The sequence below is a fragment of the Balaenoptera musculus genome, chromosome 15, assembly GCF_009873245.2.
Source record: "Balaenoptera musculus isolate JJ_BM4_2016_0621 chromosome 15, mBalMus1.pri.v3, whole genome shotgun sequence".
Taxonomy (NCBI): domain Eukaryota; kingdom Metazoa; phylum Chordata; class Mammalia; order Artiodactyla; family Balaenopteridae; genus Balaenoptera; species Balaenoptera musculus.
Genome location: NC_045799.1, coordinates 27,023,639 through 27,034,992, shown reverse-complemented (window position 1 = coordinate 27,034,992; position 11,354 = coordinate 27,023,639). Strand labels below are relative to the sequence as shown.

At 54.9% G+C, this 11,354-nt stretch overlaps 2 protein-coding genes across 2 annotated transcripts in view; one reads left to right on the top strand and one right to left on the bottom strand.

Annotated features, from left to right (window-relative positions):
* Window positions 1-520: 520 nt before the first annotated feature.
* On the bottom strand, window positions 521-9,405 carry DUSP15 (dual specificity phosphatase 15). The gene is made up of 7 exons (XM_036826449.1): window positions 9,133-9,405; window positions 8,399-8,432; window positions 6,401-6,483; window positions 4,288-4,337; window positions 3,231-3,305; window positions 1,908-2,079; window positions 521-1,073 (listed from the first exon to the last, which is right to left on the bottom strand). Exons 1-7 carry the CDS (start codon window positions 9,151-9,153, stop codon window positions 804-806), a joined length of 705 nt encoding a protein of 234 aa, XP_036682344.1. The 5' UTR covers window positions 9,154-9,405; the 3' UTR covers window positions 521-803.
* Window positions 9,406-9,771: 366 nt separating this feature from the next.
* TTLL9 (tubulin tyrosine ligase like 9) overlaps window positions 9,772-11,354 on the top strand; it is a gene marked incomplete at its 5' end in the record, with an annotated part of 71,758 nt that continues 70,175 nt past the window's right edge. The window contains 1 exon segment of the mRNA XM_036825249.1: window positions 9,772-9,813. Coding sequence (XP_036681144.1) covers window positions 9,772-9,813 — 42 coding nt within the window.

Sequence of the window (11,354 nt, the reverse complement as noted above, 5' to 3'; positions counted from 1 at the left end):
CTTGGGCAAGCTGCCTGACAACTCTGAGCCTCAGTTTCCTCCCCGAGGAGTAAGTGAACTCATTCAAGTAAAAAGTCAGGCATGAGGCAGGTACTACTACTATACCTTTACTAGCTAAGATTTGTGGATAGGGAAAGGAAGGGAGCTGGGGAGGAGGTGGGGGGGCGGTGCTCAGGGAGGACAGGAGCTCAGCCAGGGGGAAAGGGGTTCAGAGAGAAGGAGGAGCTGGCGGCCTTTTCAGGAGACCAGGGCTCCAGGGAGAGATAGGGGTGAGGGTCAGGGAAGTGGAACTCAGCCCTGCAGACTGCAGTTCACGGAGGGTGGCAGGCTCCTCAGGCCCTAGGGGATGCAACCCCCTCCCATTCTTTTTTCCGGCAGGCTCCAGCCCCTGGCAGAGTCCTGCAGCCCTGCCTTTGCTCAATGACAGAATGACTGGGAGGCGATCAGACAGGCAGCTTCTGTGTCTCTTTAATATCCTCCAGGCCCATCCAACCACCACACCCACCCACTCCCACTCCCACCGCCTTTAATGGGAGGGGGGCCGGGGGCACCCTCCCCCAGCCCAAGGACTAAGGCACCAGGTAGCTGCAGCAGGCCGGCCCAGACAGAGCCACACACACAGATGGAGGACACGCTGACTGCGGACACAGACAAGCAAGGCGGGAAGAGGGGCAGGGGCGGGGATCAGGCCCCCGCGGGGCTCCCACAGGCTCTGGGCCCGTCCTGAAGGCCGTGGGAGGCGCAGACAATCCCCGAAGGGGACCGGTCGAGAGGCCGAGGGGCGCCACGACGCGGCAGGATCCTCACTTGCCTTTGCGGGACAGACACCGCGGGAGGCAAGAGAAAGTCTGCTTGACGCGCGCCAGCAGCGGCAACGGCCGGTGGGCTTCCCGGGGCGACCGCGGCACCAGGCGCTGCAAGGTCCCCTCGGAGGCCGAGGAGTTGGGCGCGGGGGAAGAGGCCGCGCTCGCAGAACCCTGCCGGCAGCGCTTGCACAGCGGCAGCAGCGCGCGCACCTCCTCCTCGTCGCGGAAAGGGCTCTCCCCGAAGCGCTCCTCCAGCTGCCGGCGAAGCTGGGGCGGGGTGGAGTCGGGGTCGGTGCCGGGCCGCCGGCTCGGTCCCCTCCCCAATCCTCAGAGCTTCCGCTCTTCTTCGAGCTTCCCACACCTCGCTAAGCCCCTTCCCGTCCTGACCATGCTCTTAGCTTCCCTTCTGGGTCTCCATCCCAACTGAGCCGCCCTCCCTCTGAATCCCTCCCCTCTCCCTGAATCCCCTTCCCCTTTGACACTCCATCTTCCAGACCTACTGAAGTGACCCCCCCACCTGCACAGTGGGGACCACATTAACCCCTCCCCACACTGCCCAATAACTCTACTCACGCAGGCCCTCTTCCTTGCCTGCCTCTTTCCTAATGCAGCCTTGCAGACAAGTCTCTGGCCATCAGCCTGCCTTCCTGCACTGACTGCTTCTCTCTCTCATCTCTTGTTTGCGGGTGGGGGAGGGCGCGGCTCAGACCCTGACATCTCCATGTGCCATCTGCCCACTGGGCATAAGAGAAGGAACTGCTTTGGCCTCATCAAGGACCCAGGGGTGGAATAAGGACTGGACGTTCCTCCCCAGAGGAGCCAAATGTTCAAATGCCTTCAGGTTCCAGGTAGGCAGAGCAGGCAATGCTGGAACCTAGCCAAACTGAAGGGTCCATAATCAGGCCCACAGGTATTCAAATCCTAAGTTAAAAAGGAAAAGAAAACACCTGGCCATCCAATCTAGGGGCCAGGTTAGCTCAAGAGCCACGAGTTCAAGACCCCAGAAAAATCTTCTGCCAGGTCTGAAGCACAGGCTAAATTCTTTCCAGTCAGTGCTCAGCTCAAGTTAGAAGAGTTTCCCACCCCTGCCCCTGCCCCTACCTTCCGGGAACTGCCCCAGCCAAACTCTTCAAGCTGCTGCCTAAAGCCTGGGTTGGGGTTGGCGATGGGCCGCGTGGCCTTGATGGCTTCAAGCACGTCCCGCCAGCTCAGTCCTGTCACAGTCATCACATATGCCGTCACGATGGTGGTGCTTCGGGAGATGCCTGCAAAGCTGGGACATCCCACCCCAAGGCTTCAGGTAAGGCCCAATCTCCTCCGTGTCCCCCAGGCACCCCATCCCCACTTCAGCTCTCCCACCCTTGCCTCCTGAGCTCCAACCGCAAGGAACCTGCCAGGACCTGTCTTCCCACATCCAGGCCTTTGTCTGCTGTTCCCTCTGCCTGGCATTCACCCACATCGAAGGCCTGAGTGAAACATCACTTCACTCAATCATTCAGTACACGTTTCCTGATCATCTGTGATTTTTCAGGTACTGGGGATATAGTGGCGAATAAAACAGACATGGTCCCTGCCATCCTGGGGCTTACAATATGGTTGGGGGAGACAGACACTAACAAGGGAAACAATTTCAGGTGGCGATAACTGCTTTGAAGATGAGTCCAGTGGCTAGGAGATTGTATAAGAAGAGGTATTAATCTAGTGGAAGGGACGCAGAGGATTAGGGAAGGGGTTCGCAAGGAAGTGACATCAAGCTGAATCCTGAAAGACGGGTAAGGATTGTCAAGAATGTTCTGGGCAGTGTACAAAGACCATGTGGGTGGGATCCTGTTGGACTTGAAGAATGGGGAGATGGCCAGTGCAGCTGGAGCAAGGAAAGAAGGGAGAGAGGGGGAGAGACAGGCTGGAGGAGCTGTCCCTATGGCTGGGGCTCAGGCAGAGCTACCCTGAGCCAGGCGTAGTGAGAAGTTATGGAATGAATGAAATCAACAGGGTCAGGGGCCCCTGGGAAAACTCAGGGGTCCCATCTCCCAGCCTGGGGCTCCTCACTGCCCTGTACTACTGCCTCAAAGGCTAGAGGGGAGGAGAAGGAGCCGGAACTACTGGAGGATGCTGGGCTACCTGCCTGACCTCACCTATTCCTCCCAATAGCTCGCCAGGTCAACATTCTTTTTTCCCATTTTACGGATGAGAAAATTGAGTCTCAGGGTGAAATAGCTATCTGGCCACGGCCATACAGCTAGTAAGAGACAGAGCCTTGATCTGAGTCCTCCATCAGCCTGTCAGACGAATGGTGGACTGTCAGGCGCTGTGACAGGCTGGAGAAGATCCATCGCAGGCTCTGCATTCCCCACAGGATGAGGGCATGTTCAGGACGGAGGACGGCCACTCACTTCCCCTCCCCCCACTCCCCTCTTAACTCACCAGTGCACAAGGCAGTTTCCCCCATTGAGGCGGCAACTGTGGATGAAGTTGATACATTCTTTGAAGTGCTTTTTGCTAGAGAAGAAAGCAATAAGGTACAGAGCACTGGGGGGGGACAGGTCTCCTAGGAGTTGTCCCCCTCCCCATTTCTGGGATGGCAAGAGACAAAGAGCCCTGGATCCTCAGGTCAGCCAGCACGTGCAGTGACTAGGGGCCGATACTGTAGTACAGGTGGAGGTGTGTGTGAAGCAATAATGGTGGCGTTTCAGGAGGTGAGAGAGGCCAGTGATGGCAAATCCCACCACAGAGGCAGGAGCACCTCTCCAATGGGTCCTGTGGATCCTATTTTCATGGAGGGTTTGTCTTGACCTTTCAAGGAAATGGGTGCGAGGAGTCCCACCCCTCTGGGGTCTGCAAACAGAGCACCTGGGGACAATAATGGTCAACAACAGGGTTGGGAGCAAGAGTCCCAAGGGGCAGGAGTGTCTGTCTGGGTCCCTCCCAGGCTGGGGTGTACTACTGCTAATAACATAAACAAAAATCCTGCTTTCTGAGCCCTCATTACACGCCAGGCCCTGTCCTAGATCCTCAACCTGTGCTATCTGATCTTTGACAGCCTCCTTGGTGCTGATGGCCCCAACCCCTCACACACCCATTTTCTCTCTCAGAGAGGGGAAGTGATTTGTCCAAGGTCAAACAGCAAGTAAATGGCAGAGCCTGGCCTGAACCCAGATGCCTTAACTCCAAGGCCAGGAACAGGCTAAGCCTGACCCTTTCAAATCCACTGGGGCATCTGAGCCTGAGGGACAGGGTGTTTTCTCCATTTCATAGCCAAAGAGACTGAGCTCTGGGAGGTTAAGGCTTGGCCAGGGGCATAGGCAAGGGTGTGGCTGAGACAGAGTCCAGGTGGTCTGGGAGAACACCTGTGCTGGGGTCTCCAGGACAGCTTCGTGGCCTGAGTCCTCTCTGTCCTCCCTCAGACCACCTCCCACCCTCCCTCCTCCCACCACATGAAGCAGCTGTCTGTCCATCTGTCAGCCCGTCCAGAGGAACTTACATGGGTACCTCAGGGGCGTCGGCCACTGAGATGCGAAGGTAGGTTATGTCCTGCAAGTACAAAACACACATGGGCAGCCTGCACCCCAACCCCAGCCTGGGCCTCCCAAGTACCTCGAGACCCTAGGCCGGTTCCTGCCCCTCTCTGGGCCACTGTTATCGTCTCTGTCCAAAGAGGGTAGACACCTTCTCTGAGGACCTCCCAGGTCTGACCATCTGTGGTTCCAGAACCTCCTGAGAAGATGGTATCCTAACCCCATAGCTGACTTGGGCACAAAGACTTGCCAAAAAGGGTTCAGGGACCTTTTATTAAATAGCTGGGAAAGGGCCACTTAACTTGACTCCCCTCCATAAAAGGATTACAAAATTACACAGTAAGAAGGGCAAAGCAGATTTTATTCTCTTGAAAAGAAACAAGAACTATGAAGATTAGTTTTAGTTCATGAATTGTGGTTATAAAACTCTGTGCTAATTATTAAAATAATCAAGGAATGAATTGTCAGGAATTTCTCCAACAAACTTGCTACCACATCCTTCACTCCACGCCTAACCTTCACACAAGATCATAAAGATGAGTCCTGCCCACATTCCAAGAATCACTTTTCTCAGGGACCTCTCTTAGTCCTTTGATATTCAAATGGCTCTTTTCAAGGGCCTGGCCCACCTCCAGCCAGTGACTAAGGGACCCCCTGGCCAGGTCCTCATCTGTTAGTGGCTTTGTGTGAGATTCCAGCCCTTCTCTATAACTCACTCTCCCCAAGGTCACACGAGCCTGCATCTTTTGCAAGGTTCGCAATTTCGCTTTGCAACACATTTGGCCTTGGATTTGCAGGGCCTTATCAAACCCTGACTAGTAAATTCACTGATGGATGGGGAAGGAGAAGAGGGCAGGGCTGCCGGAGCAGGGACTCATTTTGCCAGTAGTCATTTCATTAGTAAATATAGTCATGCCTAGACAACCTTCCCCAGGCACTCTAGTGACTACATACTCCAAATACTCCGAAACAAGCCTGCCCTATAAAGCAAAATCAGACTCCATTGACCCGGAAATTTCTTTTAGTGTCTCTGTGACACTGAGAACCACAGATTATTGGAGGTAGCTCTTAGAGACCATCAAGGGGACCATCTGACACAAGGGGAAACTAAGGTCCAGAGAGGGCGAGGACCCTGCCCAAGGTCACACAGCAAAGCTGTGACAGAACCCAGTCTGGATCTCAGATCTCCAGAGTCCCTTCCCACCCACAGTTCTCTCCGTTCGATGGGTGAGCCAGACTCTAACAGATAAAGAGAAAGGGGCTCTGTTTATCGGTTGAGAATATTATTAACTTTGTTATTATGTCAGCTACAATTTGTTGAGCGCCTATTTTGTGGCTCTCAACAACCCAGTGAGGTAGGTACTGTTATAAAATTCCCCTTTTACGGATCAGGCAACTGAGGTCTAGAGAAGTGAAGTCCTATGCCCAAGGTTACAGACAGAATGTGGTGAAGATGTGAACTCAGAGCTCCTGACTCCAGCACATGTGGTCTGGATTTCCTACTTCCCTACTCCAGGTCATAACACCCTCACCCCGTCTTTTCCAGGATTCGATAATACCAGCTCCAACCCTCCCAGTGGGGGCCGTGCTGTACAGTGTGCAAAGCATCTTTACCATCTCACAGTCCCCTGGGGGCAGATAGGGCTGAGGGATCAGAGGCCCAGACAGGTGAAATCATAGCCCCAGGTCACAAGCGAGACACAGAGCCCAGAAACATCTATGTGGAGTCATCTATTCAGTTGGACAACGGGAAGCCCCTGTGGGAGACTTTTTTAGGTTTAGTGTGAGGCCTCTGGAGTCAGATGGCCTGTGTTCAAATTCCAGCTCCTTGGCTTCCTGGATGTGTGACCTTAGGCAGGTTACTTTACCTCTCTGGTCCTCAGTTGCCAAAGAGGGAGCAAATAGGGATGCTAATGTAAAACAGGCCAGTTTTTAACCAAATGAGTTAGCACGGGTCAGGAAGGCCTATGTGCCAGTATAGGATCTGGCACATTGTAGGTACTTGATAAATGGGTGCTGTGGGGGTCTGAAACCCCCCTTCCCACCTATGTGCAGCTCTGGGATGGGGGTAAGGCATACCTGCAGCAGAGGCTGGGGTGACTCGTGGATGGAGATGATGTGTGTGATCTTATTCCGGCCTAGCTGATCCGTGTCTTTGGCATCTGAAAGAAACAAGGATGTTTGAGCCAATCTGGCAGGTGTGACCTATATATTCCGATGGCCAAGTGAGGCGGGAGCTCACTGCCCCACTCTCCTCCTCAGCCCGCCCTCTCCACCTTGGCCCACCCTCTGCTGGCTCCCTGCTCCTTCACCACCTCTTGCTCCCAGCATGACAGGTCCTGCCACAACCCTAAGCTTCAGTCTCTCCACTGGGGCACCCACAGGTAAGAGCCCAGCACCTCCCCAGCCTTACCCCTGCTGTTCTTTCCATTGCAAACACCCTCTGTGGCATATCCTTCACCAGGCAATTCTACTTCTAGGAATCTTGACTACAGAAGGTTAACTCACACAGAAAGCTGTGTGTAGAAGATGACTGTCAACACATCAGAAACAGTTAAAAATGGGAACTGGGCTTCCCTGGTGGTGCAGTGGTTAAGAATCCGCCTGCTAATGCAGGGGACATGGATTCGAGCCCTGGTCTGGGAAGATCCCACATGCCATGGAGCAACTAAGCCCATGTGCCACAACTACTGAGGCTGCGCTCTAGAGCCTGCGAGCCACAACTACTGAGCTCGCGTGCTACAACTACTGAAGCCCACGTGCCTAGAGCCCGTGCTCCACAACAAGAGAAGCCACGGCCTTGAGAAGCCTGTGCACCGCAATGAAGAGTGGCTCCCGCTCGCTGCAACTAGAGAAAAGCCTGCGCGCAGCAACGAAGACCCAATGCAGCCAAAATAAAAAAAAAAAGGGAAAAACCCACAAGGGGACTGGATAAATAATGGTATATTCATACTTGAATACTGCGCAGCCACTAACAAGATCTCTGTGTGCTGATGTGCAAGGAAGTCCACAATATATTATTAAATGGGAAACACAGGTTACAGAACAGCATGCAGAATAGGCCTCCGTTTTTGTTTTAAATATTATATCTATATGTACAAAGATACATGAAAACAACCCAGGGATATACCTCCCACAGCTATCAGTAGCCATCTCTAGGGGCTGGATTTCCAGTGCATGCAGACCTTTTATAATCGAAGTAAATAACACTTGATCTCCACATGCCCACTTCCTCATTCACCACATTTACTGAGTGTTTACTATGTGCAGCCTTGGCTGGGCATGGCATTGTGGGGTCAAGTTCATGGCTCCTGTCCTCATGGGCCTACACACTTAAAGGGGATTCAGACCTTACTTACCAAATATTCAGAAGTCGGTGTGGTGTGAGCTGCTGAGGGAGCTCCCGGGGAGGAAGGGACCAGGGTTTAGGAAAGTGGGGCCCCTAAGCGCAGAGTGGGACAGGAGTGGTTGGGGAAAGCTCTGCCCCAGTGCAGATGCCCCTCCCTCCCTAAAGCTTTCTCTGACTCCACAGATGGAAGTGACTTTTCCTGCCTTGGGTCTCCCAAGCTCCGGACCAGCCTGTCTCTTAGCCCAGGCCTGGGTCAGGCGGAGCGCTGTGGCCTTGGGACAGAGCGGGCAGTGCTCACCAGTGAAGTTTCTGACGTAGAGTCCAGTCTCTAGAGACCTCTCCTCTGAGGAGGAGGTTATGCCAGGAAGCGTTCCCAGCTTGCCAGCTAGAAGCAACACCTCCAAACAGACCTCAGCCCAGAACCTCAGGGCTGGCAAAATCCTTAGAGGCGGGGGTGGGCCTTGTGCTGTGGGAGAGGCTGAGGCTCAGAGCAGGTGCAGCCTTGCCCAGTGTCCAGTGTTCTGAGCCCTCTGTACTGGGGACACTCCTCCACCCGCATCCCCCTTAGTCTTCATGAGTTCTTTCCGCCTTCCAGCCTGGCATCGCTTCCCTGCCCCCGGCCCCATTCCTGAGCGTGTGCAGGGTGCGTGGGCCAGAGCATGAATGGTGGACACAGGCCTGGGACGGGGAGTGTGCCATGGCCTTGGGACAGAGTGGGCAGTGCTCACCAATGAAGTTTCCGAGGTAGAGTCCAGGAAGCACCTACAGGAGAGACAGGCCGGGGTCAGCCGGGTAGGGGTGTGTGCAGCCCCTCTCAGTCCCATGAAGGGCGTCTGGCCCTCAGGACTCAGGGAGCAATCACCCCGTCTTGTGGGCCTGGGTGCTCTATGAGTGAGGTCTGGGGAGGGCAGCAGGGGGGCATGAAGGGAGGCCAGCTTGGGCAGGGGGAGAGGAAAGAGGAGGGAGGGGCACAAAGACCTAGGGAAAGAGGGTGGGAGGAGCACAGGGGAGGGGGGCAAAGGGAGAGGTGGACTTGCTAAGGTGGGTGGTGGGGAATCCTGAGAAGGAGGAGGTGGGAAGGCAGAGACAGAAGGGGGTCGTGCAGAGGCCTTGGGGTGGGGGATGGGGAAGGATAGAGAAACAGCGTTAGAGAGAGTCCAGGGAGACAGAGACACATGGAGACAGAGAAAGGGACTCAGAAAGAGATAGAGCCTGGGAGTGACAGAGAGCCACAGAAAGACACAGCAAGAAATACAGAGTCACAGAAACAGGCAGAGACAGAGACACAGAGAGGCACAGTCAGAGAGAGATACCGCCCCAGAGAGACAGAGACGTACGATCTCAGAGTCCCAGGGAGACAGAGAAATAGACACACAGACCGCCAGAGCCAGAAGGTCAGAGGCGGGCGCCCGGCAGGCGCTGGGGGCGGCCAGGTGCGCGCTGCGCCATCCCGGCCCCCTACCTTGGTCATGCCATTCCCCATGATCCCGGGGGCGGGGATCCGGGCGCACCCCCAGCTCGCCACCCGCTGAGCGCAAGGGTCACAGCTGCCCTGACGGCCAGGGCCCGGCGCCTGCAGCCTGGCGGGGATCGGGGGGCCTGGCGTCCGCAGCCTGGCGGGGATCGGGGGGCCTGGCGTCCGCAGCTCGGCCCAGCCCTGCCCAGCTGCCGCCGCCGCCGCCGCTGCCGCCGCCGCCGCCCGCCGACCCCCGGCCAGGGAGGGAAATGCTGGAGCCGCCGCTGCCGCCGCCGCCGCCACCGCCGCTGCAGGCTCCTCCTACCCCCTTGGTCATGTGGGCCGCCCCCCCAACCCGTGGGTCGCGGCGGGGGGCTGGACAAAGCCCCAGTGTGCCGGGCCCGGGGCCTGCGGGACAACGGCAGCTTGTTGGGGCCGCGTGGGGCCTCCACCTCCGGAGGTGGGGGCGGGGCGCTCCCCCCACCCTGGCACCGTCAGGCGCGGGAGGGGCGGGGACGGAGAGAGCCCCCAGCCGCGGGCTCAGAGACTCGGATCCCAGTTCCAGCTCTGCCCGGCGCTCCCTGCGGACCCTGGGGCGAAACGCCTAGCTCCTTCGGCCTCGGTTTTCTAGCAGAAACGTGATGGGGGCTGGACTTTGATCTTCAGATTCTGTTTGAGACGCGAAAAGTGGGTAATTCCTTCCGTTTGTACATCTCCCTGCCCCGCCCCCCATGCAGGCATCTTACCAGCCAACCATCCTCCTCCCCCACTCTTGCAGCCAGTCTGTCCTCCCAACCTCCACTCCATCCATTCACTGTTCCGTCTGTCTGTTCATTCATCCAGCCATCCTCCCATCTCTTCCTCCCATATACTTTGGCCTCTGAGGATAGTGCCATCTGGGTCAGCTCTGCTGGGACCAGGCATAACTCTGCTTAGGGGCACCAATAAATCAGAGGTACATGTGAGGAGAGGGAGATGAGTGAGGCTTACAGTCACCTGGGTCCCTTGGAGTTAAGGAGACTACGACAGGATGTAGTTAGAGACAAGAGTCTCAGAAGGTGAGTCTGGAGACCAAGTTTCCAGGCCCTATTCATTCACCTCTGACCTGCTCAGTGACCCTGGGCAAATCCCCTTGGGCTCCCAGCTACCCAAACTGTATGTCTCAGTGTGCTGCTACTAGGACCAAAGCTGGAGAATGTGAAATAACCGAGAGCACACACCTCCTGTGGGACTGAAATAGAAGCAGCTGAACCAGCTTTACTCCTCTAGCCGTCACCTGCCCCCCTCCATCTGTAGTGGTGACTGTGGGAGGAATGTGGGTACAGAGAAGGACAGGGTCAGAGGAACCTGTTTGAAATGCAGTGACTGCAGGAAAATAAAACTGTTTCTTTGGTATTTCTTTCTTCCTCAAATTCACAGTGTACATGGGGCTGCCTGTCTCAGCTCTGTGTCCAAGGTTCTCATAAAAACCAAATTATTCAACAAATACTTACTGAGTACCCACTATATGGTAGGCATTAGGGGTGTCCCTAACAGATAAGGTGGCAGTGGTTCCTACCTTTGTTGGCTAACGGTCTAGACCAGCATTGCCCAATAGGAATACAATGTGAGCCACATGGGTAATCATAAATTCTCTAGTAGCCACGTTAAAAAAGTAGAAAGAAGCAGGTTGTTACTAATGGTTTTATTTGACCCAGTATAGCCAAAATATTATCATTTCAATGTGTAGTCAATATTTAAACATTATTAATGACATATTTTACATTCTTTTAATTGTATTAAGTCTTTAAAATCCAGTGTGTATTTTACACTTAGAGCACATCTCAATTCAGATTAACCACATGTCAAATGCTTAATCGCCATATGTGGCTGGTAGCTCCATACTGGACATCAGGGCCAGGAGGGAAGGCAAACAAAATAAGCAAACAGACAAAGCACTTACAAACAGTCACAATTTTCTATGGAGGAAACAAACTGGGGGACAGGAAGAACTTCTGTAAATAGGTGACATTTGGATAAGACCTGACGTGTAAGAAGGACACAGCTGTTTAAAGAATGGAGAGATTTCCAGCAGAAGGAACAGCACAAGCAAAGGCCCTGCGGTGGGAAATGTTGGTCTTTGGGAAGAGCCAGTAGGACTGGAGAGGAGGAGGCCAAGGGGAGATGGTAAGATTGAGGCTAAAGAGGAGAAGAGGCCAAGCATGAAGGACCATGTATGGCCATGATTG